Source organism: Cinclus cinclus, chromosome 22 (assembly GCF_963662255.1).
Source record: "Cinclus cinclus chromosome 22, bCinCin1.1, whole genome shotgun sequence".
Taxonomy (NCBI): Eukaryota; Metazoa; Chordata; class Aves; order Passeriformes; family Cinclidae; genus Cinclus; species Cinclus cinclus.
The window spans coordinates 3,492,427-3,519,951 of NC_085067.1; the positions used below are offsets into that span (position 1 = coordinate 3,492,427).

The window sequence follows — 27,525 nt, forward strand, 5'->3', positions numbered from 1 at the left end:
CAATAATATTATCAAATATATTCATTATCATAGTTATAGATGAGTAATTCACAGCATAAAAAAAAATTACTGGAACCTGCTTAAGCAAAAGGAAGCGTGAGGATGATGATGTTTGGAAAAGATGTAAACAAGAACATTTCCTGAAATATATATTCTGTGTTCACCCAAGTTCCCATTTTTAACCAATACTGAAAAAACATAATAGTCTGATGATTAATACCATGTTTTCAGTGTGCTGTAAATAGAAGCTCAAAGTCATTCATAATTTAGACACAGGACCTATCTGTGGCCACTCAGGTGAAGCAACTCAAAATCATCTTCACAGGGGGAGGAAAACCTGTAATAACAACATGCAAGGGTAGAGAATTAAAATTCTCTCAAATACAACAGATAGGCCAGCAAAAGAAAAAATACTTTCTTTTAAAGGTGTATTTTCACACTCAGGAAAATATCAAGTATTTTTGCGAGGCCTTTATTTTCTGTTTTTTTTTTCCCATGCAACTGTTATGTAAAAGCCATATTGAAGTGATGAATTTGAGTGGCTTCATTCCTTAGATCCAGATGGAAATCAGTACCTCTAGAAACACCAGCCAGTGCTCAATCTGAACCATAAATATTCTTAAATATAATCCCTTTTCAGAACTTGTCTGATAGCCCAGGGAGCTCAATCAATCTACATGACAGTATTTCTGGAACTGCAAGTTCCACTTCATAACATTTAAAGGCTCCAATCTATATTCTCCTCAGGCCTTGGAGGGAACCATCCAGCCCTCTTATTCCTAAAATCGAAATTTCATTCTCCTTAATGTATCCCTTTCTGTAGGATCACAGCCTGCAGGAATGCTTTGCTGACAATCAAAGAGCAGCAGAAGAGGAAACCAAGAGCTAAAATAACTTGTTTGTGGAGGAACAGTGACATCCTGTGGCCAAGGACGCACAGGAATTCCTGCTGCTTTTCAAACAGCCAAATTGGGCAAAGATCTTAAAAAACACCTTTGGTTGCTGTTGAAAGGCTGCAGAAATACTGAGGGATTTATTTCCAGTGTTTACCTGCCTTAGCTCTCACTTTCCCTGTAGGATTATGTTGTGGGGCAGCTGTGAAAGGAGAAAACCCCAAATGTATCCAAACCCAGTATAATGGGTTATTTATTTTCTCTTTTTGTAGGTGTGATTTTTTTTAAAACGCAGAAGTCAAAACCCCAGAATCTTGGCTGGTTTTTCTTTTTGTTTGTCTTTTGACTGCTTTTTCTTTTAAGGAAGAGCAGGCTAGAAATTAACTGAAGCAATAAGATAAAAAGGCCAGTCACAAAATTCAGATTATAGCAGAGTTAAAAGATATTACCAGAATCTGTGGTAAATATGGGACCATTAAGATTATTCTGATAGCATAGAGATTCTGGCTAAAACCTATTGAATTCTTATTTTAGTTATGAAATGCTGTCTCTAAGCAGCTTTTGAGTTACCACCATATTGTAGAAATAAAAAAAAAAAAAGTGTATTTCAACAGCATCAGTCATTTGTATTGCCTGATACCTTTGTTTTATGCTAATAACTTTGGTGTAAACACTGCACATCCTACAAATCCATATTCACATTTCCTTGTGATTCATATACATTTCCCTAATTCACATAATTTACTTACTTAAATTGCAAGGATTTTTTTCTTATGAAGAAATCCTTGCAGTCATTTCCTGGACCACTGCAGGCACAGTTCAACACCAGTTTGGCTCAGGCCAAAAACCAGAGATTTTGTGCAGATCCCTCCTATCCCTGCAGGGCACCTCAAACCCCAGCAGAAAGATCAGGAATGTCAAATTATTCAGCACTTTTATCTCCTGTGGGACTGGGAACTGCTCAGGGACTTGAGACAGGACTGAAGACACCCAGCCCAGAGAGAGGCAGCAAAGGACTTTGGGGGTCACCCTGTCCAGCCCCTGCCCGCCCAGGGCCACCCCAGGTGGTTGCCCACAACTATTTCCATTGTTCTTGTCCGTGGCCTTCCAGACCCTCACAGGGAAGCGCCTGCACAGCCTCCCTGGTGGTTAAAACTGCAAGAAGTACAAAATCGAGAAAGCAATCACAGGAAAATTCAAAGTAACGGATGTCTCTTGCGGCAGTGACAGCAAATGTTCACAGAACTTTGTATTTCTGCTAGCTCAGCAGACAGAAAAGCAAGCTCTGCTCCAAAAATGATAATAAACAACTATGGAAATAACCCTCAAACCCACACTGAATTTGCAGTGTGGGGTTTTCTATGAAAACGGCAACTTCTGGGCTGAGTTGCCCGTTAAGTGCTACACTTACCACAGTTGCCCAGAGATGAAATTCAAAAGGAACAAACCAACTTCCACAGCAGCACTCCAGGGGAGATAAAAGATGGGAGACCAAGGTGGTACCACAGTTGTGGGGGAAAGTGCAGGGCAGCAGCACAGGCTGTGTGCACCCAGCTGGGGCCAAAGCCCCATTTCAAGGTGAGCAAGCTGTCAGAATTCAACAGGAGCAGACACCGACAGCCACCCCTAGAGCCTGGGGAAGACTTTGGGGAAGGGTACGTGGATGTCACATCCCCTTCTAAACACCCACCACCGCAGCTGAACTAACCCACCCCACAGAAAACAAACCCAAACCCAGCTAACCCGGACTTCAGTGGGAACTCCCTTCCCTTTCGGGGCACGAGGGATTGTGTAGAACTTCCCAACTCGGCCAGTGCTAACTCTGCCCAGTCACCTATTGCCATTGAAAGCTTCACCTTCCCACCCACCACACAATTCCCACTGTGACCAGTCCTCTCCCCGACCGTGGCCCACGTGCCAGGAACACACTCCCAACCCACAGGGAATTCCCTCAGAGCAGTGCCAGGCACTGGAACCCCTCACACCCACCCTCGGGGCCAGCACAGACAATTTAAACACACCCCAAGTCCCTAAAGTGCAGCAAAACCCACCCCATGCAGTGACCACCACACCCCTTCTGTGGGGTCTTTATGTCCCACCTGGAAGCAGAGTTCTGCTAAAATCTAGGAAGAAAAAACAACATGGTATTATTAGCACTTCATTAAGAGTTTAATCCAGATCCAATTTAACCACAAGGTTGGTCCTCATCATACATGCAAAGAGGTTTTAAACTGCCACGGTAAGAAGCCAAAGCATTTCACTTAATACACCAGTTTCACCTGCTTGAACTGAGACAGACTACAAGGCGTAATGTGCAACAGAAAACTTTATTAGCATTTCAACAGACAGTTGTTCAGCAGTTACTCAAGCTTGCATTAACCTTGCATTAACTTAGTATTAAGACATTGAAGAACTACAGTGCAAACACAAGTGCCACCGGCAACCCTGGTATCAAGCAAGATGCACAAGAACTTAACAGCCACCCCTGAGGCGCAGCACCAGGTGCAGAGTGGATTCCTTCTGGATGTTGTAGTCAGACAGGGTGCGACCATCTTCCAGCTGCTTGCCAGCGAAAATCAGCCTCTGCTGGTCAGGGGGAATGCCTTCCTTGTCCTGGATCTTGGCCTTGACATTTTCAATGGTGTCACTGGGTTCCACCTCAAGAGTAATGGTCTTGCCAGTCAGAGTCTTGACAAAGATCTGCATCCCACCCCTGAGGCGCAGCACCAGGTGAAGAGTGGATTCCTTCTGGATGTTGTAGTCAGACAAGGTGCGACCATCTTCCAGCTGCTTGCCAGCAAAGATCAGCCTCTGCTGGTCAGGGGGAATGCCTTCCTTGTCCTGGATCTTGGCCTTGACATTCTCAATGGTGTCACTGGGTTCCACCTCAAGAGTAATGGTCTTGCCAGTCAGGGTCTTGACAAAGATCTGCATCCCACCTCTCAAGCGCAGGACAAGATGCAGAGTGGATTCCTTCTGGATGTTGTAGTCAGACAGGGTGCGACCATCTTCCAGCTGCTTGCCAGCAAAGATCAGCCTCTGCTGGTCAGGGGGAATGCCTTCCTTGTCCTGGATCTTGGCCTTGACATTTTCAATGGTGTCACTGGGCTCAACTTCCAGGGTGATGGTCTTGCCAGTCAGGGTCTTGACAAAGATCTGCATCCCACCTCTCAAGCGCAGGACAAGATGCAGAGTGGATTCCTTCTGGATGTTGTAGTCAGACAGGGTGCGACCATCTTCCAGCTGCTTGCCAGCAAAGATCAGCCTCTGCTGGTCAGGGGGAATGCCTTCCTTGTCCTGGATCTTGGCCTTGACATTCTCAATGGTGTCACTGGGCTCAACTTCCAGGGTGATGGTCTTGCCAGTCAGGGTCTTCACAAAGATCTGCATCCCACCCCTGAGGCGCAGCACCAGGTGCAGAGTTGACTCTTTCTGGATGTTGTAGTCAGACAGGGTGCGACCATCTTCCAGCTGCTTGCCAGCAAAAATCAGCCTCTGCTGGTCAGGGGGAATGCCTTCCTTGTCCTGGATCTTGGCCTTGACATTTTCAATGGTGTCACTGGGCTCGACCTCAAGGGTGATGGTCTTGCCAGTCAGGGTCTTCACAAAGATCTGCATGTTGACCTGAAAGATATAGAGACGGTTCAACTATAGCTACTTAGTCAAAGTAAAGCCGTTAGTAATCCAAAACAAAGTCATTATTGTTACTATTTTCCAACAGTTGAAGTTTTTTACTCTGGTTGTAGGAAAAAATGGCAAAATAAAGAAATCGTACAATTTGACTAACTAACCCTGGTTTCGAGGCAAAATCTGCTGAATCCTATTAGCGATCTACGCCCGCGAAAAGACCGCCACACCCCCCCCCCCCCCCCCCCTTCATGCTCACAGTGCAGCAATGCGGCACCGCACCCCCCGATCCTCCCCTTACATTCTCCCCCCGCAGGGCAGCACTGGACCCCAGAGCCCCCCAAGGGCAGCGATGCGGCAGCACAGCCCCGGCCGGCCCGCAGTGCGGCAGAGGAAGGAGCGCCCGGCCCGGCCCGGCCCCCGGGCCCGCCCCGCGGCAGCGCCACCGCTCCCCCACCCCGGTAGTGACTCACTACCGCCTTCCGGCACTGACGGCTCGGCCCGCGCCATCTTCCCCAGCGAAACACCGCCTCCCCGGTTAAGAACTACCCTGATTGCCCTCCCACCCCACCCCGTACACCCCAGTTCGCAGCGCCGCCGTTCACAGCGCTACACAACGCTCCACAACTCTGCAGCCCGCACCCTCCTGCAAACCACCCGGCAGTGCCCACCCCGCTACGTCCCGCCCAGAGCACCCGGCCTATCTCCCCTCACCCCTGCACCCCCCTCAATTCCCCTCAGCGCACTCACGTCTGCGGCCCTGAGCGATGGGCTTTTGCAAAATATCCAGCAGTGCTAATCCGAGAATCTGCCGAGTGACGCACACCCGCCCATATTTATAGGGCTTCTGTCAACACAGGCCCCGCCCACCAAAACTAACGTGTCCATCCGCCTCTCAAAGTAGTCCCCGGGAAAAAAACCCTGTTCTGGAAAGCACTCGCCTTTTCCCCGCTCCAATCCCTCTTCCGCAGGCAAAGGGGTCCCAGGATTTGAGTGAGGGCGATCAGACCCTACAAAATCTCCAAATTTCTGAGAGCGCGGATGGATCTAGAGCCGTTCTTTCTCCCGGCACTGCGCCAGGCGTTGGTGGGCAGACCGGGACGCCGGCGGTGATTGGTGGGGCGGGCCGCAGGGCGGGCGCCGATTGGCTGCTCGGGGGGGCAGTTAGCGAGGGACGGGGACAGGGAAAGCTCTGGAAGGTTCGGCGCTGCTCGGCGCTGATTGGTGCGCGGTGAGGTCACGCTGTTGCTGAGGTGGAGCCGCCTGGCGGGGCAGATTTCGGCCGGGGGTGGGGGGAGGGGGAGGAGAGCTGAGGCTATGAGGGGACAGCGAGGGGGATTATGATGGGGCTTAGGATTAATGACCGCGATAGGAACGATGCTGGGGCTTCTTTAGCTCCTGCCTGACCCCCAGCAGTGCTCGGGAAACAACCTAGCATGGACAGGGGGGGAAGTGCCCTTAAAAAAGGGGGGTGCCCCTTGGTGTCAGTGTTTTATGACCCACTGGGGCCTCTGACCAGCTCTTTGCCCAGCATGGCTGAGGCTCAGTGGAAAAGCCCATGACTGGTTGTAGGGCTGGTCCTGGCCTATAAGGCTGAGAGGAAGAGCAGAATTGAGTTAGCAAAGTTAGGAAAATAGCATAATCCAGGAGCGCAGGTGGCTGCAGGTGTGCCACACGAGCTGCCCCAGTCACACGGCCCAGGCCCGAGCTGCCCCTGGAACTGGTTGGAGCTGGCTGGTGAGTTAATTCTCTTGATGTAGGGCTGCAAAACAAACCCTGTGATGAAACGCTGACATTTGAAATTCAAATGGTTGTTTACTCGCCTCCAGAACAGGAAGCTTTGATCGGTTATGAAGCAGCTGCTTTCTGTGAACCGCTGTGGAAACGTGCCCCGGGTTAATTCAACTTCATTATACCTTTCAGACTGGCTCTTAATTCATTTTGTATCACATTAGAGATGGAGTGCACAAAATCCAAGGTGGTTTTAATGTGTTTTTTTAGCAGCTTTATCTGCTGCTCCTTCAGTGAAGCCGGATGACCTTGTTTAAATCCTCCACTCACGAAGCATCAGCACGTGTGTGACTGGCAAGATTCATTACAGAGCTGCTCTATTTCCCCCCTAAAAAAACCTTAAACAGACAAAAATACAAAACCACCAAGAAAAAGAAAAAAAAAATCAAACCCCAACAACAAAATCGTTTTGCTTTCCTTTCTCCTGACGGGGCTTCTAGCACCTCCTGGTTTACACTAAAAAGGAAATAAATCATCTTAACAATAATTACTCAAAATGCAGGAACAGGGGAAAATGGTAACTGGAAAGTTCAGAAAGCTCCATGCCAATAGCCAACCTTGGAAATATTATTTGGCAACATAAATTTAGGACAAAAGGCAAGAGTTGGGCAAGGGCAATGTCCCTTTGGTTTGCTTTGTGCTGCCAGTTCTGCTCAGTGTTTCCAGCACGGGTTTTGTTTGGTGGTGCCAAGGTGGCTGAAGTTTGCTCCAAGGCTGGCCTGTGCTTGCTGCACATCCCAGGCACCCTTCCCAGAGGAAAGGCCACAAGTGACTAATATTTACAAATCTGAAATGCCACATCTGTAAAGCTGGAGATGAATGTAAAACCTGGGCAGTGTTAAAACACATCACACATTTATTAAGGATTTTAGGGTGCATATTTCTCTTTTTAAATGTTCCTGTAGATGGAGGAATTTCTGTAGTTTTTTTTTCTTTATTTTTTTTTCTTTTCTGTGTAAACCAGAAAACACAGAAGCTCTCACTTATTTTTCTTCCCCCATAATATGGCTAAATCTATGGTGGGGGAACTGTTGTGGCTGTACAAAGCACAGGCATTTAAAAAACATTCCACTCTCCCTCTGGCAGTTCTTGGTGAATAAAATTCATCGAGAAGCTGACTCTGAGCTGTGTATAAATAAATACAAAGCTGAAAAACCCAGAAATCTCTATCTTGTGACTGCTCTGTCTGAACAGGTGGCCACAGCCTTTGCCAGGGCATGGGGCCTGCAGTTGGGAACACACATTTCTTTTCAAAAGTAGGTCACTGGGCAGTGGTACAGAGCAACCTACTTTCAGGAGAGAAGAATCTGGGGTCAGGGAAATGTTTCCAATGAATCTGTACATTCTGGAACACAAGCTGGGTCTGTTTTTTCTATGTAGGCTGATGTCCTAGCAACAAGGTATCACTTTTACATGAGGCAATCTGTTTAGCTATCAGGTTTAACTTGGGACAGACAGCCAGGCCATCACAGGGTGTGTGGCAAGTCCAGTTACTGCTCTTTGTTTGACAAAAATAGGGCTGCTTGCCACAAGGAAAAAAAAAAAAAAATATATATATATATTCCTATCTCATAACATTACTCACATCTGCCCCTCAGTGTGTATGATGCAGTATGATTATAGTATATATTATATTTATAGGTATGTATAATTCTGTTTACATGTTTGCAGTTGTGGAGATAAATATAATTTCCCCAAGCCTGTAGGAGTGCAGTAAGGTCCAGGCTTGGCTCAGGTTCCACCCACGAGACAAACAGACCCGTGGCATGTCACTGCTTGTCCCCATGCTGCCAGCCTGGAGGGTTACACAAATAGTGAGTCAGAATTCAAAGTGCTGTGAGATTGACTCCGATATTCTGAGATTACCAAAAAAAGACAACTCCCTCGGTTTGGTTTTTATAGCCTTATGCTAAAAATACCTTCACTAAACAAAGTTTTTTAAGAAACCACCGACTTCAGGAGCTGAAAGTAGAAAAACAATTAAGAAAAACAAATAGAATGGTAGTAAAAAGATGAAAATTAGTGATACTCCTCTGTCTCCCTGTTTATCTAAAGCATATTTTAACTTTGTGGGACACATGGGATTCATCTTTCAGGTCCGTGCTGCCTCGATAAACAGGCTGGGTGACCCAGAGGCACATGTGACAGCTCCCTGTGCTCTGCTGGAAGGAGACATCCAAAGGGCATTTTGAAAAGGGCTGAAAACACAGGTTTGTGCCTGCGTGTGTGCCAGTGAAAGCAACTGCTAATAATTCTGTTCTAAAGCTCCTTGTGTGCATCCCTGGCTCAGCCTCCTGCCCGGGAATGGTTTGGATCCCATCCAAGCTGCAGTGCAGGGAAGGAGCTGCTTTGTTCACCTCCTCTCTGCTGCCTCTGAGCACACTGAGTTTGTGCTCTCTGGGCCGAGGTTTTCCAGCAAAACAGCAAAGAAGTTCCTTGAAAAACAAGGCAGACAGAAGAAGAAATGGCAGACGAAATGAGTCCTAAACTGCTGTTGATAATTTTTAGGACGTTCAACAGAACCTCTGTAACAGTGAACACAAACAAACACTGTCAAGGCCGTTCTGAACAGCCCGGGGGTGTCACCTCCTGTGTTTTATTTTCAGATCCAGCTTGGGTCTTTTGATGGCGAGGAAAACGTCTGGAATGTTTCCCCCTCCACCACAGGGAGACTAAAACCCAAGCACTGCCATTTTCTCCTCTGAACAAACCACTTTGAACTACCTCAGTTTTTTAAAATGTGCTGTCAGCTGTACACAACTCCTAGTTCCCTGCGTATTTGATATAAAAAAACATTCACAGTTCCTAATTCTCTTTTCACCCACAAACACGTAGCTGCTTTCAGTGCTGCTTTGGGGATAAAAATGCTCTTCCAGGCAGAATTTCAATGCTGGCTGTGAGCCAGGGCTGCAGAGCTGAGTCATTGTTGTACAAGCAGAGCTGAGATGGCACAGAAAAGCCCCTTTGTACTTTAACACTGAACACGTCAGCTGCTGTTGGCCTTTAAGCATCACAAGACACCTACACAGAACCGACTGTAATTTACTGGACTTTTCCAGTAATTTTACTTTGTCCACCCCGTCATCTGTCTGGATAATTATTCCTTTTCCGTTTTGTCTCTCAATCTTAACAGCAAATGCATTTTTCATCAAGCTGTTGGCCTCTCCTAAAGCCTGGCAAACATTGCATCAGCTTTGAAAGCAGTGAAATGAGAGATGTTAACTCTTCTGGGCACTGGGATGGTGCTGCCCAGGTACACTGAAATTTAAGGCTTTCAGCTCAGAATATCTGAGACATTTAGCATCATCCAGAGTTCCACCATAAAGCTCTGGAATTGATTATTTATGTGAGACTCAGTTTTGTGTTTTGAGTCCTTCGTGATAAATTAGGAAATGAATAAAAAAATAATTTCTTTACTATGGCATTTTGCACTTCCATTTTTGTCCTCCAGTTCTTTATCTAGAAATACCACAGGGGAACATAATTTAGCTTCTTAAAACAGCTTCTGCATTTAAAATAAACTGTGGAGAGGCACGGAGAGTGACAGATTTTCAGATATTACATAGACAAACTCACTCCAGTTTTCTCCTGAAACTGCTTTTTGAGTGTGTGAAGTGCTGGTGGCTCCTGTCTTACAGAGGAAGATTATGTTTGTTTGAATTGACATAACTAGCCCTTAAAATGAGCTCCTAAAATTCCACTCTGGCTTTCAGAGTGTTGAGTTCCGTGTTTTTGGGACAGGACAGACCGTGAGTGGTGCTGGCCATGCCCGAGGGGAGATGAATCCCTGCTGCACCCAGCACAGGCTCAGTTTCAATGCCTTTCCAGTTTCACCTCAGTGACTTTTTCCTCCCAAAATACGAGTTGACTGACATGTAATCCGGTTTGTCTAAAGGTCTGGGAGTGGCTCAGATCAGGAACTCCAGATGAATTTGTCACCAGAGTGTATTCTCGTGCTTCCATTAGAATGAGTAACCAGAGCAGAGGTTCACCTAAGGGATAAGAGGAAATTGTAACTCGGTGCCCTTTCCTATCATCGGAGAGGTGCTGAGCCACAGGATTCTTATGCAAATGCGGGCATGTGCCATCTCGGGAGGCAGCCTGGACACCGGAGTCACTTGTTTTTAAAGATCTTTTACAGACCAAAGTGCTGAAGGATGTTTATTCATCACTGTCCTCTTGCTTTGCCATTTTCCTGGCTCTTTGCCTCTCAAGACTCAGCTCACTTGTTTACATCTTTCCCCTTCTTGGAAAGAGCAAGACATTAAGTCCTGTTGACTACAGATTCTTGATTATATGTCAAACAAAAGAAGTTTCCAGTCCTGCAATGCTGGGCACAAAGGTTTGTCTTTGGAGTGATTGTTTTTTTCCCCAACCAAGTGTGACACCTCCAAGTTTTGTACTTTTCCCTGCATTGATTATTTTACTTGAGAAACACCATTGGATTCCAGGGTTCAAAAATAACCTTTTGTATGATATTTACCACTAAAGGGGTGATTTAACATTTTCTTTTTTCCCCCCTCCCGCTTATTTGGTTGATTTTTTTGGTGTTTTATTTTTTTTGTTGTTGTTTTTTTTGGTTTTTTTTTTTTTTTTTTTTTTTTGCTTTTTAAGGTATGTACTCTCCTATTTTCAACTGGTAACAGAATTAGTGAAAAGCTCAGTGGGAATCCTGTTAGAAGCCATGTCTCTGTGAAGCTGCCACAATGACTTCAGACCTCAGGAAGGCCTAAACACAGTTCCAAAGGCACATCCTGTGCTGTCACAGCAATGCTGTGTCTAAATGAGGGCTGTTCATAGCAGACAAGTGACACACAATTCCAGCAGCACCTCGGGTCTGCTGAGCACCTTCCCATCCGTGAATATGTGAGACATCGTGTTCAGAATGACAGGGAAAAGCTGGCATGCCTGGCTCAGCTCTGGAATCAGAAAATCATAGAATCCTTAAGTCTGGAAAAAACTTTTAAGGTCATCAAGAGCAACTGTTAACCCAAGTCCACCACTGAACCATGTCCCCAGGTGCCACATCCAACAGTTTCTTGCACACTTCCAGGGCTGGTGGCTGAAGCACTCCCTTGGGCAGCCTGTTCCAGTGCCATAGGGTGGCCAGCAGGCACAGGGCAGTGACTGTCCCCGTGCTGGGCACTGCTGAGGCCACACCTCCAGTCCTGGGCTCAGCTTTGGGGGAGGAGAGGGACATGGAGGGGCTGGAGCGTGTCCAGAGAGGGGAACGGAGCTGGGGAAGGGGCTGGAGCAGCAGGAGTGGCTGGGGGAGCTGGGGGGGCTCAGCCTGGAGAGAGGGGAGCTCAGGAGGGACCTTGTCCCCCTCTACAGCTCCCTGCCAGGCGGCTGTGCCCAGCTGGGATCGTTCTCTTCCCCAGGTAACAAGGAAGGATGAGAGGACATGGCCTCAGCTGTGCCAGGGGAGCTCTAGGTTGGATATGAGGAAAAGATTCCTTAACTGCGCGCTGCCCCCGCTGTACCCCAGCCCCTCCCGGTCCCGCTGGATCCTGGCCCACCCCTGTCCATCGGTGCTGCCGTGTCCCCTCAGTCCCTCCCGTGTCTCTCCCGTGTCCCCTCAGTCCCTCCCGTGTCCCCTCCCGTGTCCCCTCCCGTGTCTCTCCCGTGTCCCCTCAGTCCCTCCCGTGTCTCTCCCGTGTCCCCTCAGTCCATCCCGTGTCCCCTCCCGTGTCCCCTCCCGTGTCCCCTCAGTCCCTCCCGTATCCCCTCCCGTGTCTCTCCCGCGTCCCCTCCGTCCCTCCCGTGTCTCTCCCGTGTCCCCTCAGTCCCTCCCGTGTCCCCTCCCGTGTCCCCTCCCGTGTCCCCTCCGTCCCTCCCGTGTCCCCTCCCGTGTCCCCCCCCGTGTCCCCTCAGTCCCTCCCGTGTCTCCCCCCGTGTCTCTCCCGTGTCCCCTCCCGTGTCCCCTCCGTCCCTCCCGTGTCCCCTCCCGTGTCCCCCCCCGTGTCTCTCCCGTGTCCCCTCCCGTGTCTCTCCCGTGTCCCCTCAGTCCCTCCCGTGTCCCCCCCCCGTGTCTCTCCCGTGTCCCCTCCCGTGTCCCCTCCCGTGTCCCCTCAGTCCCTCCCGTGTCCCCCCCCGTGTCTCTCCCGTGTCCCCTCCCGTGTCCCCTCCCGTGTCCTCCCCGGTCTCTCCGTTCCGCCCCCGGCCGTGCGCGTCCCAGGTGCGCCCCCCGGTGGCGGCGGGCGGAGGTGGCGCATGGGGCGCGGCGCGGCGGGCGGCGCTCGGCGCTCCCGGCGGGGCAGCGCGGCCGCGGGCGGGACGCGCCGGGCCCGGAGCAAGAATGTGGGGGCAACCCCGGACGGGGCCAAGGCGGAGCCCCCCGGGCCCAGCGCCATTGATCTGGGGGCGCAGAGCGGGCGCTGGGCCGCCTTCCAGGAACGGCACCGGCTGAGCTGCGAGGAGGCGGCGCGGCTGCTGCTGGACGCGTAGTGAGTAAATGGCACCGGGGCGCTGCTCCGCGCTCCTGCCCCAGCCCCGTTAACGGCAGCGCTCTGTGCGCGGCAAATGCACGGCGGGGCCCGCCAGCTGCCGGGGACGGGGCCGCGGGTGGCATGGGGAGGGGGCGCACGCACCACGGGGAAAAAAAACCAAAAAACCCAGTGGCTTTCTGTGCTAAAGCTTCCTGTGTTTTACGGGTCTCCCATGGAAAATGCCCTTGGGGGCTCTGCGGGTCTCAGCTTCGAAATCTCCACCCATTTCCTGTGCTCGCTCTGTGCAGAGCGCGGCGCGTCAGAAACTGTCCGTGGGAGGCAAAATCTGGAAGGAAAATGTTTTTTTCCCTTTGCATTTTGCGATTGACCCGCACGGTGACTGCCCAGCTGCTGTGGAGGCGGCTCGGGGAGGGAGAGAAGCACCCGCTCAGAAATTCCTTGGTTATAAAGTTCCTCTACAATTACAACCTGAAGGAAAAGACATTTCGAATGCTATGTAGAATCCACTTATGTCTGCTTTCCCCAGCTTTTAAATGCAGGAGTATTAATGGTGTTGGAGGAACTATGGGGGAAATTGTGAGGAAATTCAGTTCTCAGTTCCAAGCAGTTTGTTTTGAGGTGATAGCCCTGTTTTCTGCGTAGGGTTGTGTATGACCCACAGCTGTAGGGTCAGCACTGTGACCTGGAGTGTGGTGGGAAGCTGTGTTCTACAGAGTGGAGAGTCTTCAAAGAGGTGCTCTTCTTCCCTTTTCACAATTTTAATTAAACCACAAAAGCAATTGCTGCAGAGGACAAAAGCCATCCTCTACCTCATTCTGACATGTTGTTAAATACATTTGAGTTGATATATTTCTTGCTGTTCTGCAACAGCTCAAGACAGAACTGATTAATGTCATATATAGCCTTACTGTTGGGGGAAAAAAAACAAAAAGAGAGAGGATGATCCCAAAAGCTCTGTTGTGTCTCTCTCCAGTGAATACAGGGGTATGGTGAAGCACACAGGAGGCTGTCACTGTGGAGCTGTCCGCTTTGAGGTCTGGGCTTCAGCAGATCTGCATGTGTTTAACTGCAAGTGAGTTGGTTTGTTCCCTGTTCCCAGAGATGAATGTCAGCTCTCTGCTTTTCCAGCCATAGAGCTAAAGATGAGACAGCTGCAGAATACCCTCTGAGCTGTTTCCATAGGATTTACCCCTAATTATGTCCTGATCCACTAGGAGATCAGTGTTGGTGATTTCAGGTTCTACTTTGGGCAGGACTTCGTGTCTCACAGCCAGGCTCACACAGAAAGTGTCAGGAGAGATCTAATGAGTCCAGGTGCTCAGCCATCTGCTTTCTGTTTCCTCTCATGCAGAGGGCTCAAAGCACATTGGTCTTTTTTTAACTTGTTCTTCTCAAGTGACATTACAGCTCTGACCACATGTGCCTCAAACTAAAACACTCTCTGGTTTCAGTAGTGACCCCTCTTTGCCTGCAACTCGTTTGCTTCCAGCTCATGGGTGAACTTCTGAACTTCACTTTCTTGTTTGCAAGGTAATGAATGTTGGCAAAATTGCTCAAGCGTGCTCTGAACCATTAAATGGATTTCTCAGGGCGTTTGTCCTCGAGAACCGTCTGTGAGAATACCTTACTGGGGTACCTGTGTAGGGTCATTCTGTTCCAAACACTACTGACACTACTTTTGGTACTTACCTCTGAGCCATTCTAGCTGTCAGTGGAATTTCTGTTGTCAAGAAGTTTGATTGCTGCTCTAAAACCTGTCCATTTCTTTTAGAAAGGTCTGCTTTTTCTTTTCCAGTTGCAGCATTTGCACGAAGAAACAGAACAGACACTTCATTGTGCCAGCATCACGTTTCAAGCTGCTAAAGGTAGAGTAAGAACACAGTAAGAGCATGGCCATGAGCACGAGCAATGTTATCCTCAAAGAGCCAAGAACAAGCAGTTTTCTGCCCTAAGTTTGGCTGGTTGGGGGAAATGGCTGCATTTTGAGCTGTTTGGTGTGGTTGTGTTAGTGCATCTTGTTTAGAGCTCTTGCAGTTCCCAGGCCTGACTGTTATGGATACTTGTACATACAAAGCACAGGGGTTCAGGGAAGGAGCAGGAATGCACAGCTCTGTATCTCAGATAAAGACAGGAAGGTGGCACTTTAAATTGTACATTTCTTAGCTACAGGCCCAAAGTTATTAATCCATCTACTTCCATGGAAAACTTACAGTGCTTTTCCTTTGCTTAGGGTGCTGACAATTTGACAACATACACCTTCAACACACACCGTGCCCAGCACACATTCTGCAAGACCTGTGGTGTTCAGAGCTTTTATACTCCTCGTTCTAACCCTGATGGTTATGGTAGGTACAAAGCAAGCTGTGCTAACCAGAGTTAACTACCAAGCAAACCTTGGATAAAGGCTCCATTGGATGCTGGCATGACAGCAGTGAGCAGCATGTGTCCTAAGAGTTTGTTCCTAAAGTGTTAATAAACACCTGGAACTGTAATCTGAACCTGTAGCTCTTCCATAAAAAACAATCTGACCTATAATGTGTGGGCTACTGTCTGTGACAGGATTCTCATCCAGCCTCCTCAGGCTTACAGCAATAGCATTTACAATTCCCTGAGATGCCCCAGCCATGGAATGGAGCAGGCATCTCCCACATTTTATGAAAAGCAGGTTTCTGTGTACTCTTTCTTCAGGAATAGCTCCCCACTGTCTGGATGATGGCACTGTGCAGACCATTATCACAGAGGATATCAATGGCAAGGAATGGGAGAAGGCAGTGAAGGAACATAAAACCATCAGAGACATGTCAAAACCCTGACACACTCCTCTAGCAGCCTTGGGAACACTGCCATGGAACTGCAGTCTGGGGTTTCCTGGGTGATGGTTGGTGAAATCAATCTCTGCATTACTGTTACCTGTTCTCAGTTTCATAAATAAATATTTCTATGCTGATTGTCTCATTCCTTTGTGATGTTCAGTTTTCCAACTACCCCTGTTCTGTAAACCACTGCAGGGTTGCTAGTTTGGCACTTTGCCTTCAGCTGTGCTAAAGTTTAAATCACAACACAAAAGACCTCATTGCAGTCACTTGCACCTCATTCCTGTGTCCTGCTGAGACTCTTGTGAATTGATCTTAAGCCCTGTTCTGAATCAAGAAGAGAGCTTATATTTCAAGAGGGACATTGTGAAGTTGGAACCTGCAACACAATGTGTATAAAAGAAGCAACAGCAAACATCAGCGCAATTAGAAAAAAATTCATGATTTCTGATGTTTTATTTAAAAGCTTTGGCTATTTTAAGTTCTGACTGAATAACAAAGATGTTGTGGTTGTGGTATCTGCGGAGATAGCATGGTCTTTGAAAAATTAATTCTGATATCTGGATTTTACAAGAGCACCAAGGGAGAGCTGCCAAGCAGTCCTTGCAGCTCTATCTTCCCGTAGAAACAGTTTGTGCCGTATCTTCTCCAATGCATATCTTTTCCAGGGCTTGACTCCCAGTTAAAGTCAATCCAAAATTCTCATCTTATTTAAGCTCTTTTGGTGAGAAAACAGAGTAGCTGTTAACCTTATTATCAATGTATCAGGCAACAAGATATTCAGAAAGAAGTTCACCCAGCCTGGGTTTTGTAGCGTGGAGAATGCCACACAAAGAGCACGTCATCCTGTTGAGCACCTAAGACAGGAGCTTTCTCGAGTCCTGGGCCTGGCACAGTGGTTTTTTTGCTCATTCTTTACTCCTGTGAGTGCTGTGCTGTCAGAGCAGGCGCAGTGAATTGACCACCAGGTAACGAGAGAAGAGCAGGTAGAGCCGGCGGAACCAGAGGAGTTGGCTGCGATGGCACCGCATGGCTCTCTAGGGGGAAAAACAGTGCAGAGAGCATTACAAGAACCTTCCAGAGCTGCTGTGAGGGCAGCTTCCTGCTCCTGCTGTGAGGGTCAGTGCCCATTTACAGGACAGCCTGTTCTCAGTGAGCAGGGAGAGGCAGAGGAGGTGGGAAGCTGCCTGAGCTCTGGGCCTGTCTACCCCCCAAGTCTGGTGTTGTACTGCCTGATGCTCAGAGGGGGTCCTGCACCAAAGGACACTTCATGTGGCACTTCTAATTCCTCCTCCCCATGTGATCTCAGGCCTGGGGAAGTGTTCACATGCTGGGAAGCAGGAGCCTGATAGGTGTGTCTGGGAACATCTGACCACACTGCCAGCTGCAACTGGGTCTATTTATAGTGCACCAGCATAGAAAGGTCAGATTTCAGGAACAAAAATACATGGGAATAAGGACCACCACCTTTATCCAAGCTGTTTCCATAAATAACTATCTTTTAACAGCTTCGGAAGTCTGTAATTTGTGAATTAACAGCACTGTTCACTGGGTAAATATTTTCATGCTATGCAAGGCAAGCTAATCAGATTCTGATATAGGGAACTGTGGGGTAAATTTGTGAGATCCTATGCACCAAAATGGTTTAAAAATGTACAGTAAAGAGAACTTGTGAAGAGCTTTGGACCACAAGTTCACAGGCTGTCTCCATCTTTAGTCAGAGCTGTGATCCAAGGATGCTGTTCCTGGCATGCAGTCATGCCAGGCTTTAACAGGCCACTCACATGTTCAGAATACTGTGTTGGATCCAGTTTCCTTTGAAATGCATCCTACATCCTGGGGAGTGTAAAACTCAGTGCCCTGTGACTGTCTGAGCTGCAGATCTGCTCAGCCCCGTCCTGTCATGCAGCACATGAGGTAGCCTGGCTTGTCAATGTTTTTAAAATCACTGCAGACATTCCTCAGTGACATTTATAACCCATGGATACAACTACTTCTGGCATTCCCTGGGAACGTGGCACTTGTGACTAAAGTGCTCACAATGACCATGAGCCACTCAAACAGGTCAGGCAGGTGCCACACACCTTACCTTGGCTTGTTCAGTCTCCTCCTCTGTGAGGATGAAGAGTGCATCCCTGGGCAGGAGGCAGGAAATGAGGACATCCAGGAAGGAAATGTATTTCCTGCAGAGATTCACTGATTCCAGCACGAGCACATGGCACCCTACACAGGGAAAGAGGATAAATATTTCAAAACAACAGCATTCTTGTAAGGTGCCCTTTTCTCCAGGCTCAGCAGCTTGTTATAGTTTCACTGTGCTGCTGGCCTTGGGAATCTTTCTTTGTGTAAAAGGGGAATAACTTCTGATGCTCCCAACAGGATTTCTTTGTGCCCAGTGCACATCTATCACCTTTTGTATTGGCTCTTATTCTGTATGTGACCCTTTGTACTGGTTCTTGTTCTGTAATAGCCCATGGAAAGCAAAGCTAGCTTTGAATATCCCAAAAACTGGGTGGGGTTTTTTTGCTTATAATTTAAATTATTTCTGCATAATTAGGCTCAAAAAAAAATGAGGTGCAGATGATTCTCTGAATGCTGACACTATATCATATAATGGAATTTTAAAACTGTAGTTTCTGGTTCAGCTACCAAAATGAAATTTCATCTTTCTATTCCAATTCCTAGCTACAGAATAAATATTTACAAGCCTCAGGAAACAAATATTAACTCAGGCAGGCAGTTACACTTTAACAGAGTTCCTGAATTCATTGTTCAGATGTTTGTGATGAAGCAGATGAAGGTAACATGTTCAAGATTCTGCTGATGTTGAAAGGTTTTTCTGTTTTAAAGATCCCTTTGAACTCAAAAGTTAATTGTTTTTTTTTGTTTGGTTGGTTTTTTTTGTTTGTTTTTGTTTTTGTTTTACCATGGTTAAATTGTCTTCACTGATGAGTTCAGAGCTACTGATGGTCCCATAAAGAGTCTGTAGCTCTCAATGGAGCTGCTTTGGGATTTCCTTGGCTTGGAAGCTGCTGTGATTATGTCCCACACTTCCCACATTGTATTAAAGTTTGACAGAAGAGGCCAAAGTCACAGTTTACACAGGTGGTCAGAGATGCAATTCGGTTTGCAATGAGATTTCCTTCAGTGAGCCCTGAAACACTGAAATTACACAGAAGACACAGAACAAAGCTCTCATGGACTCCCTCTAGCACATCTCCAGGATCTTTTCTTTTCTTTTCTTTTCTTTTCTTTTCTTTTCTTTTCTTTTCTTTTCTTTTCTTTTCTTTTCTTTTCTTTTCTTTTCTTTTCTTTTCTTTTCTTTTCTTTTCTTTTCTTTTCTTTTCTTTTCTTTTCTTTTCTTTTCTCCAAGGGTGTTGTTCCAGATTTTCAACAGCCTCTCCCAGTCTCTCTCTACTTCATCTCAGTACCACAGAGGGTTCCAGGGCCATGCACCCGTTCCATTGAAGGGGACACGGGACACTGGACCTGACTCCGCAGCAGGTCACACAGAGCATTCACACGAGTGACTTTCTCCTGCTGTGGGCGGCAATGGGCAGGGGCAGAGCCCTCAAGGGCAATCGCGGGCGCTTCCACCCGGACCGTGCAGCGCCAGGAAGCAGAAAATCCCAGCTGGAAGCGGCGGGCGGTGCTCGGGAACTGCCGGGAGGTGGCGGCGTCCGCCGGCCGGGGAGGGGACCCGGGGAGCGGGACCCGGGGAGGGGACCCGGGGAGCGGGACCCGGGGAGCGGGACCAGGGGAGGGGACCCGGGGAGCGGGACCCGGGGAGGGGACCCGGGGAGCGGGACCCGGGGAGCGGGACCCGGGGAGGGGACCCGGGGAGGGGGACCCGGGGAGGGGACCCGGGGAGGGGACCCGGGGAGCGGGACCCGGGAAGGGGACCCGGGGAGGGGGACCCGGGGAGGGGACCCGGGGAGCGGGACCCGGGGAGGGGACCCGGGGAGCGGGACCCGGGGAGGGGACCCGGGGAGGGGACCCGGGGAGCGGGACCCGGGGAGGGGACCCGGGGAGGGGACCCGGGGAGCGGGACCCACATCCCTTCAGCACCTCCCGTCCCCACTGCCGTGTCCCCACTGCCGTGTCCCCACTGCCGTGTCCCCACCGCCGCAGCTCCGGCCCCGCAGGCTCACGGAGAGCAGCTGAGCAATGCCGAGCGACCCGGGACGTGCGGGAATGCGGGGGTTGTGGGACCAGCACGGAACCGACACTTCCTGAGCGCGAACCTGAGCCCCTGTCCCGCTCCCAGCCCGCCGGGACAAGGGACAGGCAGACCTGCTTGGTTGCTATCAGTTCCAGTTGCTCTCCCAAGGGATGCTTCGCAGGCACAAGTGCTGCAGTCGCTCACACAAGTGCCCTGACACTCCTTTAATCCCACTTGGAGACATTTCTTGTTTCCAAATAGTAAACTTGGAGGGAAACCTGTGATGTGCTGTGTGTGGGGGAACCATTCTTCCCCTTCCCCTGCAGAGATCGTCTGGGCTGCTGCTGGGGTAGTTTCAGAGGGAAGAATTAGTACAGTGCTGCTCCTGTTGTCAGCATTCCCAATGGCACCTCTTAGCTTTTCAACCACGGGACAAGGGATCTTTCCTTTTCAGGATGGCCTTCATGGACTCTGGCAATGCCACATCAATTCCTACTCACAGTGATGGGAAGAGAGGCCTGGCATCACTCTCTGAAGCTTAGGCTACTCTGTTAACCAAATGTGTTCTCCCTTTCCTCAATTTTTTTTTCCCCTGAGAAATATTAATTCATGCAGCAATTGCATCCACTTGTTCCCCAAATCTCAGCAGTAAGGACTCAAAACCATGGCAAGTGATTTCAGTGTGGATGGCTCTGACCAGCTGGGTCCTCCTCGGTCAGATCAGGTGAAACGGTGGCACCCAGCTCCCCAAGAAGAAGGGCACTGTAAGAGCCCTCTGTGTCAGTGATCCAACCAGAATTTCCATGTGCTGACAGCAAAGTCTGCTCTGCATGGCAATGTGAGATGAAATGAAGCAGGGAAGGAATGTACAGTCCAGGGAGAGATGGAAAAGGGTTCAGAGAAACAGGCTGCTCCCTGCCAAGCGGGGTGAGAGCAGCACTGCCATTGAGGAGTCTGCTCCTGTGACACTAGCAGGTGAAGCTTTTCAGAGCCTGTCATGCCTGTGACCTGGGCAGGATGGGATTAGCAGTGTAATGCAACCTCTTCAGGTTGGCAGAAAGGGCAGGACCAATATAGCTCATGGATTAGGCTGAGAATAGAAGTGTGTGAAGCCTGCAGCCTGCTCAGCTTGGCTTTCCACTTCCAAATCACTCAGTCAGCAAGGATGCCTAGAATGAGGAGCTCCTGAGTGAGCACTGTGTGCTCCAGGCCTGCATTGCTCCTGATGGAAGGAGGCACAGGTTCTTTTGGAAGAGCACTGGATACAGCTGGAAGGGGCCAGTGGAGGGGTGGGAGCACTTCCAGCAGCTGTCTCAGCTTCTTGAAACAAGTGCTTGTGCCTGGGCTGGAGAACTTGATTACAGATTATAAAAAGCCTGTTGTGTTTGTGCTGGCTAAAGGCATTAGAAAGCAAAGCAGGATATTTAGGGTGCTCATTTGCATATCACTGAGGCAGTGCAAGGCTTAGCTGGCTTTTGCATTTGCAGGGAGATTTTCCATGGATTCCCTGATCACATGGGCTTACACAGGCTCACACACAAACAGCTCCCTCTTACCAACAGCAGCACAGCACTTTTCCATGGCCTGAACAGGCCTTTCAGCTCCATCCAGACAGCCTCAATTCCAGCATCACTCTTGTTTCATTAAGCCCCTCTGATGCACAGCCCTGCACGCCTGCCAGATCAAATTATAAATACTGGGAATTTCAATGAGACTGGAACTATATTTGGAAAGGCTTAGCATAAGCAGCAGCATGGGAGCTCCCCGTTCCTTTGGTGTTTGTAGGTCATGTCAGATGTGATGTAATCAGAGCAGCAAGGCTTGCATAGAGCTCCAGCAGTCTCTTGATGCTGCTGGAGAAATGGAAATGTTCTCTGTATGTGGGTCTGTTTCAAACCTGAATTGATTTGAGGCACAGCCCACATTCAGGACCAGAGTGAAACCTGCATGAGCAGCACATGAAAGTGGCTCTGTGTAGATGGGGCCTGACAGGCAGCAGTGACACCAACCACTGCAGCTCCTTGTCCTTTGTGCTGCACACAAAGCTCTGCTGCATCACAAGGCGGAACAAAGAAAAGGTCCTAGGAATGAAGCTGGCACTAATACTCCTCTTTCATGAACTGGGGAACTGAAGGGACCAGAGTCAGAGCTCAGCTTAAGGGCATTCTGCCATCTTGGCTCATGCTGTCTCATTAGGCCTGCAACTTCCTGCTAGCAGAGAATTAAAACTGATTTGCTGTGACTCATTCAAACCCTACAATGATTTGGGAATTAGCATTGAAGGAACACAGCCTGGATGGCTGCTGAGGGAGCAGGAGGTTGACTGGGTGGGCCTGGCTGAGCCACCTTCCTATGCTCTGTCCAAACAGCTGAGTGACAGCTTTGTGCTTAAACAGGGTCACACATTTGTCCCCAGGCAGGCACTGTTTCCTAGAGATAAAGGCTGAAGCTCTACTCCAATAAAAGGGGTCAGGAGCAGCCTCCCTCTGTACTTTGTTTCTTTCCTTTCCCTACTTGTATGGAGAATTTCTCAGAGATTCTTACTCACAGGTAGAAGAAGCCAGTACAATTTGTTGTGCCACTGCAGATTTCAGATTCCTTTCCTGAGCACATTTTGGTGGAGGCTTAACTTTCTACATGCAAATATTTTTGGCTAAGTGGGTAATAACTTCTAAGGCTTTTGTTACAGAAAAGGAAAATGACTTGTAAGCAAGATGTGACCAAAAACTCTTGTGATTAAGCTGAGAGACCTGGGAAAAGCACTCAAATTCACCCAAGAGGCACAGGCCAGTCACTGAATCCAGACACCACTGAGGCAGGACAACCCCAAGGGACTGAGAAGTGCCTGTAGAGAAGCCTGAACTGGTAAAAAAATTGCAGGAAGATAAAATTCAGCTGTGGGTTTCATCTGCAGTGCAGAGGTGAGTTGGGCAGCTGGAACCCTGGACACAACAGTGGTGTAAAGGACTGCATGGTGAGGATGTGAGGTGGGATGGGAGGTGATGGACTCCTACCTTCAGGTAACTTCCTCTCTGAATGCAGGTACCTGTAAAAGAAAAGATACAAGGGGTCAACACTCAGTGGAATTACTCAAGCCCAGATTTTACAGGAATAAACCCCTGCACAATAAATCAACCCTTTTCATTTAACACACAGTGACAATAGGCAATCTTGTGAGAAACTTCAGAAGCCCACACTGGATGCACCTCAGGCAGGGCTAAGCCTCGTTCCCCACACTATTCTGCCATTCTTTTCATCATCCTGGCTGCTGGGACACATCACAAATAAGCTCCATAAATCAAATTCAGTCTCAGACTTCTCAAGGGAAACCCAAGAGGCTGCCAAATGCTGTTCACCCCTGGGAGCACCTCTGGCTGTTTAAAGCCCAGGCTCTGCTGGCCAGGGGCATTGTCTCAGTGGCTGCTCCAATTTGGACACCAGCTCTTTTTACTAGCCCAGGCTGGCACTGGGACATCTGAGAAGCTGCTCTGGCTTTTTGCTCACCAAGACTTTGATCCCTTCATGACTGTGTCCTGTGAAGTCTCTGTAGCAAAACAGAACGGGAGGACCAAGAATGGGATAGGTGAATGGTGATGGCACTTCCATCAGGAAGTGTAAGCAAATAACCCTGGGATAGTGAGGGAATCAGAGCGTGTTAACTCCAATTTATTTTTTAATTCTCTTGTTTTTCCTGCTCATGGCATGGGAGCACTTGAGCTGACATTCCCATCCTGGATTTGGCCCACGGCAGGGCTGGGAAGCAGCAGGTCTCCAGCAGATGGCACTCAGGGCTGTCCCACACCCAATCCTGCTCTTCCAGGAGAAAAAGAAATCCAAACAATGGAACATTTGCCAAAAGGAGAAAGGAAATAATAATAAAAAAAAGTTATTTAACCCTGTGTAATATTTAAAGAGATTGTTATCACCTTGTAGTGGTGTATCTAACAAAGGACAATGTGCCAGTTCATGTGTAAATCAGCCAGGATAAAACATGCATTATATGTAAACTGCTGTGTTTCTCCAGTCACTTTCAAACTAGGATTATCTCTGGCTGTTGGTTAAGTTCAAGGAAAAGGATTAGCTACACAGGCCTAGACAAAATAGGAAGCACTGAGTGATGAATACCCAATGCAATACAAAGCAAAAGTCAAGCCAGAAATGCAGGTCATGACAGAACTCAAACAGCAATCTGAAAACATATTTAAACAGATTCTCCTGCCAGTGGTGTCCTCTTCTCCAGAGCCAAAGCAATGCCATTTCCTACTAACCAATGGCCCTGGAATAGTGACTTGGCCATCTTCTGCCTCACCACTCAAGTCTTACTGCTCTGACAAAGATTGTTAAATGTTGCCTTGAAATTTAAGTATCTCCATTAATATCTGCTCTGCTCTTCTGCCAGAGGTTTCTTCCCCCACAAGTGGAATCTGGCCACCCAAATAAGTGATTCAGCACTTGGTACAGTTAGCAGGGTGGGAACCTTTTAGAATAAACTTGGAGAGACAAAGCAGCAAGTGGTTGTGAAATTTGGCAAACTCTCTGAAGGCCCAGTGTCTGTTCTGGGTGTGCTGCTCTGCCATGGAGGCACCTTCAAAGCACTGAGCTGCTCCAAGAGGGAATGAATAATAACCATTCCTGTCATTAGAAACAGGGGTGAGGGATCCAGCTCATATGGGAATGCTTCAGCAGGAGCAGGGAGCATCTTCAGCAGGGAAGAAAAGTGTAATTCAGCAGTAAATTAAAGAGTCTGTGCTTGTGTAAAGGTTCAGGGAGACATAAATTGTGTTTGGTTACTGAAAGGTCCTCAAAACTGCTGCCAGCAGACCAGTCATTCATCTGGAAGAACAGGCATGAAGAAACTGCATCTCTCCTCATCCTTTTTGTCTCAATCCAAATGCCTCCATTCTAAGCAAAGCTCAGTGCAGAGCCCTGGGAACGGGCTCCACCCAGCCCTGTGTGCAGAGGAATTGCAGCCTTGCTCATTTGTATTTCTCTGTGGTTGCAGAGAGAGAGAGAAACACGAAGCTCTACCTCCTGCACACGTTCACAAAATGAGCCAATCCTCTCCCAAATCCATCTTCTTGCTCCCATCTCCACCCTGCTGGAACGTCTCCATGGGACACTTCCAAGTAGGGGAGAGGTTGCAGTTCTCAGTTGTTGCCATTTTGGGAATGTTGTTTTACAGATCGGACTTGCTGTGGTTTGGGCAAAATGAAAGAGTTTGGCATAAAAATCTCAAAAAGTAAAACACAAACAGGCTCTTTTTCTGGAGATTTTTCCATGTGGGTGGTTTTCTTTGGTTTGTCTTTTTTTTCTTTCTTTTTTTTTTATCCTGGAGAGACTTTTTAAAATCCTTTTTAAACATAAAGTGACCTAAGGTGGCTCATTCCCATACACTGCCCAAGTGCCAGAGCCTGGTGATTACAGAGAACCTCTCCCTGCACCCTCTCTGTTATGCCTGTGGTAGGTTCAGATCCACATGTGAGACCCTCTGCAGTGAAGAATTTGGGAAGGCCATGAGCCATCCAAAGGCTCCAAGCCTTTCTGCCCTGCAAGAACTCAGCCCCAGCTCCTCCCTCAAGGCCCAGCTGCTTTGAAGGCTTTTGCTGTCTGCAGCCACCAGCTCCATCTGCTCAGCAGAAACACTGAAATGGCCCAATGCCCTCATCCTGCAAACTGCAGGACTGAGCTTGCTCCCAAATTCCCTGTCTTTATGCAGGCATCCTCCAGGAAAGGAGTGGATCAGCTCCTCTGTGGCACTGACCACTGAAATCTCCTAAGCTGTTCCAAGTCAAGATGGAGCTGAAACCTCGGTCCTGGGGAGCATAGATCTCTGAGGCTCATGCCCACGAGGGTGTGTTACAGTTTGGGTGATGTTCTGTTTGATGAGAAGTTGTTCATTGAATTCAATGACTTCAGTCTCCAAACAGTTTCCCAAGCCAGAGGCAAAACCCTTCACTGAACTGACTGCTGGCTGCTGTGGAGCACTGGGAAAATACAGTTTTGAAGAGCATGGCAAAGTGTGCATGTCTTAAAGCTGCATTGGGGCTCCATTTAGGATCCCAACCTCTAATCTGCCCAATTAATCTGATGAAACAGATGAGAAGGAAGAAGAACAGGCAGTCTCCTAGGAATCACAGAGACATTAGAAGGATATACTTGCCAGATGTTGGATTTTTGCTCTCTGGAATGCCTCCTCCCTCCCTAACTGGACTTTTTGGCTCCATTTCCATGCACCCTGAACTACAGCATGGAGCAACACTTTGTACAACACTGCTCAGGCACTCTGTGCTCACACCTGGGCCAGTGGCAAAATATGGTTCTGCCAGTGGCAATCCAGAGATCTTCCAGCTGACAGAGCTGTCGGTGGCTCTGTGCTTTGGGCCTTGCAGTGTCTGGGACAAGAATGTGCAGTGTCACTGCTCCCCTCACTGCCAGCAGTGACAAGGAAGGACACTCCTTGAGTATGTTCCTTTGGGGAAAAAAAACCAAAACCTTCTTTATGGGGAATCCCCTTCTGTGCTGGTGCTCCATGCTCAATTTTAATCCTACTGGCTATCAACAGTGTCATGGAAGGGCACTGGGATGAATGAACTTGGTCAAATTAACGAATGAGGGAAAGGGATAAAGGAATGAGATAAAATCTAGAACTACACACCCAGCTATGGGATATATGCCAGGGCATAGAACTTTGAGGGGAAGTCTCAAGGATAGACAGCAGAGTAGAGTTCTGTCTCAGCCTTATGGGGACAATCTGGCTGCAACCACAGGCCATCACCCATAAGTTCCCCCAGGACATTTAAAATCAGTGAAACAAGTGAGAAATGCATGGGCTGCAGCTGCTGAAAGGAGAGATCTTCCAGCCCCACATTGTAAGAAGGCACCAAATAAAAATGGTAAATGGGATATTATTCACTGTTATCAAGCTAATCACCCAAACCCAGCTTCCTCCCTGTCCTTTAAGACCTGGCCTTGGAAATTCAACAGAAATTCAGAGCAGAACTGTGCTTTGTTGGGGTGGATGCAGTTGGTGGCCTCTGAGAATGGCTCCCACCAAGTGGGATTGGCTGGACACTGCTCTGCTCTTTGTTTCCATACACAGATTTGCAGCTGGCATTTAACCAACCTTGGCCTCAGTGCAGCCCTTCTGCACAATGTCCATGGCATTCAGGAATGGGGCATTCAATGACCAGGCTGGGACACAGAAGTGTAACAAGGAATTGGTGGCACTCAGGCTGCATCCTAATCAACTGCTGAGTGATAAAGCTCCCAAATATTATCTCTGCACAGCCTCATTTACAACCTGCCACAGAGTTGGCAAATGTTAAAAAACATCCTGCAGGACTGAGAGGTGTTTTTCCAAATGGAATTGACGAGAATAGGCTCAGCTAATGATTCCTTGATGTAGCTTTTTATATGGCATCATTGATAGAAGTTTTATGGATGCAGTTGCTATAACAACATAATGCACAGTGGTTAAATATAGCAGCTCCTATTTTCCACTCAGTTTGCTCTGCCCTAAGCAGACAAGACTATTCTTTTCTATTCTAGCTGAGATGAAATGGATTTGATAGCTCACTAAAGAAAACAAGTGGCACAGTCCTTCCTCCTCCTCCTCACAAAGATGATTCCTCTCCATCCTAAGCAAACAACAACAAACCCGACAGCCCTCCATTTGCCAGGCTCCTGGGCAAGAGGTGTTGTTTAAAATCAAAATGCACAGTGACTCATGCAAAACTAAACCACCTTGATGTTACATGTGATCTCAGTGCAGGCACTATCATTTCAGAGTG

At 48.4% G+C, this 27,525-nt stretch overlaps 3 protein-coding genes across 3 annotated transcripts in view; 1 reads left to right on the forward strand and 2 right to left on the reverse strand.

The window, feature by feature from the left end:
* Positions 1 to 3,201: 3,201 nt before the first annotated feature.
* UBB (ubiquitin B) lies at positions 3,202 to 5,589 on the reverse strand. Its single transcript, XM_062507161.1, has 2 exons — positions 5,271 to 5,589; positions 3,202 to 4,517 (listed from the first exon to the last, which is right to left on the reverse strand). Exon 2 carries the CDS (start codon positions 4,509 to 4,511, stop codon positions 3,366 to 3,368), a length of 1,146 nt encoding a protein of 381 aa, XP_062363145.1. The 5' UTR covers positions 4,512 to 4,517; positions 5,271 to 5,589; the 3' UTR covers positions 3,202 to 3,365.
* Positions 5,590 to 12,441: 6,852 nt separating this feature from the next.
* Positions 12,442 to 15,813, forward strand: CENPV (centromere protein V). Its single transcript, XM_062507176.1, has 5 exons — positions 12,442 to 12,757; positions 13,734 to 13,832; positions 14,556 to 14,625; positions 14,991 to 15,105; positions 15,449 to 15,813. Exons 1-5 carry the CDS (start codon positions 12,525 to 12,527, stop codon positions 15,571 to 15,573), a joined length of 642 nt encoding a protein of 213 aa, XP_062363160.1. The 5' UTR covers positions 12,442 to 12,524; the 3' UTR covers positions 15,574 to 15,813.
* A 186-nt stretch (positions 15,814 to 15,999) lies between these two features.
* PIGL (phosphatidylinositol glycan anchor biosynthesis class L) overlaps positions 16,000 to 27,525 on the reverse strand; it is a 52,741-nt gene continuing 41,215 nt past the window's right edge. Inside the window, exons 5-7 of the mRNA XM_062507175.1 lie at positions 22,750 to 22,781; positions 17,663 to 17,796; positions 16,000 to 16,610 (exon numbers count right to left, since the gene is read on the reverse strand). Of these exons, the coding sequence (XP_062363159.1) occupies positions 16,512 to 16,610; positions 17,663 to 17,796; positions 22,750 to 22,781 (265 nt within the window). The 3' untranslated portion in view covers positions 16,000 to 16,511. The remainder of the gene's footprint in view (positions 16,611 to 17,662; positions 17,797 to 22,749; positions 22,782 to 27,525) is intronic.